This window comes from Corylus avellana, chromosome ca10, assembly GCF_901000735.1.
Source record: "Corylus avellana chromosome ca10, CavTom2PMs-1.0".
NCBI lineage: Eukaryota > Viridiplantae > Streptophyta > Magnoliopsida > Fagales > Betulaceae > Corylus > Corylus avellana.
In genome coordinates this window covers 6,657,351-6,661,445 of record NC_081550.1, presented here as the reverse complement: position 1 = coordinate 6,661,445, position 4,095 = coordinate 6,657,351, and the positions used below count along the sequence as shown (strand labels likewise).

At 36.2% G+C, this 4,095-nt stretch overlaps 2 protein-coding genes across 2 annotated transcripts in view; one reads left to right on the top strand and one right to left on the bottom strand.

Moving 5' to 3' along the window:
• The first annotated feature begins 218 nt into the window (after nt 1-218).
• LOC132162830 (uncharacterized) overlaps nt 219-4,095 on the top strand; it is a 7,250-nt gene continuing 3,373 nt past the window's right edge. Inside the window, exons 1-4 of the mRNA XM_059573049.1 lie at nt 219-245; nt 604-688; nt 810-1,087; nt 1,239-1,375. Coding sequence (XP_059429032.1) covers nt 219-245; nt 604-688; nt 810-1,087; nt 1,239-1,375 — 527 coding nt within the window. The remainder of the gene's footprint in view (nt 246-603; nt 689-809; nt 1,088-1,238; nt 1,376-4,095) is intronic.
• Nucleotides 2,953-4,089, bottom strand: LOC132164373 (uncharacterized). Its single transcript, XM_059574877.1, has 4 exons — nt 3,927-4,089; nt 3,681-3,807; nt 3,517-3,578; nt 2,953-3,400 (listed from the first exon to the last, which is right to left on the bottom strand). The coding sequence occupies exons 1-4, from the start codon at nt 4,044-4,046 to the stop codon at nt 3,287-3,289; spliced, it is 423 nt and encodes a 140-aa protein (XP_059430860.1). The 5' UTR covers nt 4,047-4,089; the 3' UTR covers nt 2,953-3,286.

Here is a 4,095-nt window from a genome sequence, read left to right as displayed (position 1 = left end):
AGTCCCCTCGTCCCAAACACACTAATGACTAGTTGCAAGTATTATAATGTTTGTATTTTTGGATAGTAATTTCTTTCCTGCATTTGTTCTTCATTTTCATACAATTTCAGGTACCCAATTCTTGATGTAGTCCTTCGCTCATTGAAGCTTTTTCTGCTATTGATGGTTATTCTCAAGAAATCTGTTCAAATAATGAACTTTTTAGACTGGCTTGTGACATGGTCAAACTCCCTGACAAAGTTGAGGTACATTTTAGCTTGCTGAAAATCGTAAAATACTGGTATATTATATAGATATAGGATAAGTGTAATTTTTGGTAGTGCTGTTTTATTTCACCCTGTCCAGATAATGTTTTGATAATTGGTAGTTTGCTGAATGTTTGATTCTTGACTGTTCTATATCTTTTGAACTTTGGAGTTGTCTGCTCTTACTACTAAAGAAATTTATTGGATACTGTAAATATTGTATAAATTGAAGTGACTAACTATTAGCCTTCAATTTTAAAATCTCGAAAAGATCCTCGTCATAAGAAAACTATGCGTCAGTAGAACCTGTGTATACTTTGTAATGGGCTCTTCAAGTTGATTGATATCTCTTCTGCAGTTTGCCAGCTCTTGTGTTACTACTGTAGTACTGATTGCAAATATTATTTCTGATGTATTTGATTTAGCTTCAGAGATCTCACAGGGTAAATTATTGATGTTTCTTATCTGCAATTTTTTTCCTAATGCCATCATCTTTGCATACTTTATTTTTTTTATTTTTCTATCTTCTATTAGAATTAAAAGCGACTTTTTAGATCCATCCAGATTTGCCTTTCTTACGGGGGCTGCTTGAAATATTTCCTTTTGCTTCAGATGATCTAGAAGCCCGGAGTGCACTCTGGAGCATCATTGCAAGGCTGCTATTTCATGTTCAGGAAAATGAGATGGGTCAATCAAGTCTCTCTCAGTATGTTTCAGTTCTTGTAAGCAAATCTGATCTGATTGAAGATGATCTTCTCGACCACCAACTAGATGACTCCAGCAAAGGGCATAAGGAGGGCTTGACCACTTATTGCACAAAATCAAATGCTATAAGTACAGCGGTATCCTTGCAGGGACAATGACATATTTGGATCTAGGAACTTTCAGTACCTTGGTTAGGCTCATATGGTTTCTTCTATCAACTGCCTTGGCTTATACTTACTGAAATTGCCTTGTCTTTCAATATTATGTTTCCCTTAACCTTTGTGACAGCTTAGAAGGATGATCTGTATTTTAACCCAATGGACTACTTCAAACGACTTTGCTGAAGTGACTAACATGGCAAATGAGCTTAACGAAGATAATGTCAATGTGAATAGATTGCTTGATTGCTGTCGTAAATATTCTGAGTAAGCTGTTTTTCTCTCTTTCTACTTGATCTTATTTGTTGCAATGCTTCAAGTGAAACAAACGGCTTGTATTTCTTTGAATACCAATTTTTTTTTTTTTTTCCACAAATCGTAGAGCTTTAACAAAGTTTTTACTTGAATAATTATCTTGTTTGATTATTACATGTCAGCTTTATGTAATTTTAATGTGAAGTGGAAAATCCAATAAACACAAAGACAAAGGTGCCATGGCACCCGTGGCCGAGGGCACATGAAGCTCATTTTCTATCTGATGGATACCCTAGTTTTGAGTAATGCTATGTCATTTGGTCATGCAATTAAAATGGAAAAGAAACTTAAATGGGGAGGAAGGGGAGAGATCAATGGGTTGATTTGCTAGAGCTAGTTTCGAATTAAAGCTTCTTTTAGGTTTTTATCAAAATTTAGTTGGTATTATTTTAGGACTTTTCTTTATTCTACATTTTGATCAGCTTATTGGATTTTACTTCTACTGTTTTATTTTCTTGTAATTGGCTAAGTTTAGTGTGCTTTTCTTAAAAGTATGTCATTTTTATTAATAAAAAAGGATCTTAAGTCTGTTAGGGTTAAGTAGAATGAGAGGGACTTGGTGCCCAAGCGACTATGTTGTTTATTGACTTTTGGCTTATATAGTTAGTTAACATAGAACTCGCAGTTCTCAATGCAATGAAAAAGATTCGTATTTTAGGGTAATTTTTTGCTTTTTTGCAAAATATATATATACTAACAATTGACTCAAAATACAAAACACTCAAAAGTACTTTTACTTTTACATCACATCATAAGTTCATAACTAAAAAACAAAAAACACCGTCTTAAAAATTGTCAAACAAAACCATTTGAATTAGAAGATTCATTGATTCATTCTATCTCTTTTGGTTCCGAACGAGTAGGGCTTAAACTTTAGGCTCTATATCTCATTGCCTCAAGGCCTCCTTGCTGTAAAATCCAAGAAACTAATCTGAAAACAGCTCTGCAAGTTTAGAGCCTTGATCATGTGCTTGCTGCTCTGTATTTTCTGATACGTCTATTGGCATGACTGGATACCAACACATTGCCATGCCTCTGCCCATTTCATTTGTCAATATGACATCAATAAAACTTTTTTTTTATACATATTTAATGAATACATCATCATGAGTGCTAATCCTTGATTACAGATTTAATGTTACATAGTCCTTCAAGGAATGAAATTTGTCACATCACCATTTGCGTCCTACTTTTGAGATGTATAGCCCCGTGCAATTAAAGTAGAGAAAATTCCTGTAAAGAATATTGCAAGGAGGAATACATTTTTTTTTTTTTTTTTTTTTTTTTCTGGATTCTACTAGTAACATTAAAATTTAGTTGCCAGGACAAGTTTATAAGAGCGAATTTGTGCCTCGTACATGAAAATGATGATCGGCTGATGCCCCTGACCTCACTTTTACATTGTTAGTTTTGCAGGTAGAAGTCATGCGAATCTTTTAAGCTATTTGGATGCATGTTATCCAAAACATTTGGCTGCTTAATGCAATACACTAGTTTCTGGGGATGGAATGCTTGAAAAGCAAATATCATTTTGTGCCTTGAATCGACTCTGCACTTTTGGCACTTTCTTGTTGGCAGACCACTGAACATCAGAACATTGTAAAAAGGAAATGAGTGAGAATCAAGTCTCTCATGTTTGCCGTTTCATTGTAATAGAGACTATAAATTTGTATTGGAACTCTTGAAAACTGACAAAACTTTGGCCTTTGAGAGTTAAGAGAATTCTACATGTCAAATTATAAATGAAGTGAAATATCCCAAATGTTTCACAATCCTCATTTATGATGACTTCTTAGTGATTTGCCGAAAAGCATCAATCTTGGTTGAAAGTCTTGCTCTCTCTGAGAGATTGGTATGACAGAATCACATAAGTTCTTCAATTAGGGGGCCGTAGAATAGTTTGTATGCCTCCATAACTTCAAGATACCACATCGCCTCTCGATTCGGGATCTCTGAAAGATCTACAATCTTGTGAACCTAATATCAAATACACAATGCCCAAATATTTGCCATAGTGAAAATTCTGTTCAAAATTTTGCTCTTTCACTATTCTACAATTGTTTTCATCCAACAATGAGCAAACAACTTTGTACCTTGATTATTGGGGGCTCAACTACACCTACACTGTATCCTCCAATAACCATCACATACATCCCTGTAATACAAAGAAACATAGAGAGAGTGAGAAAAACGATGAAATTTCGTAGCTATTTTTCCGAAATGCAATAATACGCTGCCAGAGTGAAAATTTTGGTACCGGTCTTCCAAGGGCGCAGACGGAAGTCAGCGGAGGAGAGGGAGAGCTTGACGACGCCAGTGCCGTCATCTAGAAGCAATGGTGCTTCTATGTCGTCGTTTTTGTCGGGGGCCGATATCAGAACGCCCTGAGATACAGAAATTGATTCAGAATAAAGAATCGGATAATCAAATGGAAGAGGATGCCGCCAAGCATCCTCTTCCAAGCGCATTGGAAGAGAATGCCGCCAAGAGAGAGAGAAAGAACCTGTAACCAAGCACGTTGGAAGAGGATGCCACCAAGAGTCATGGCGTTTTGCGACGTCGTTTCCGTCGCGTCCTTCAGCTGAGCGCACAACAGCTTCAGCGCGGCTAGGCTATAGTCCATCTTTCTCTCTCTCTCTTAATTTCTCACGTCTCGTCTCACCCAAAGAGCT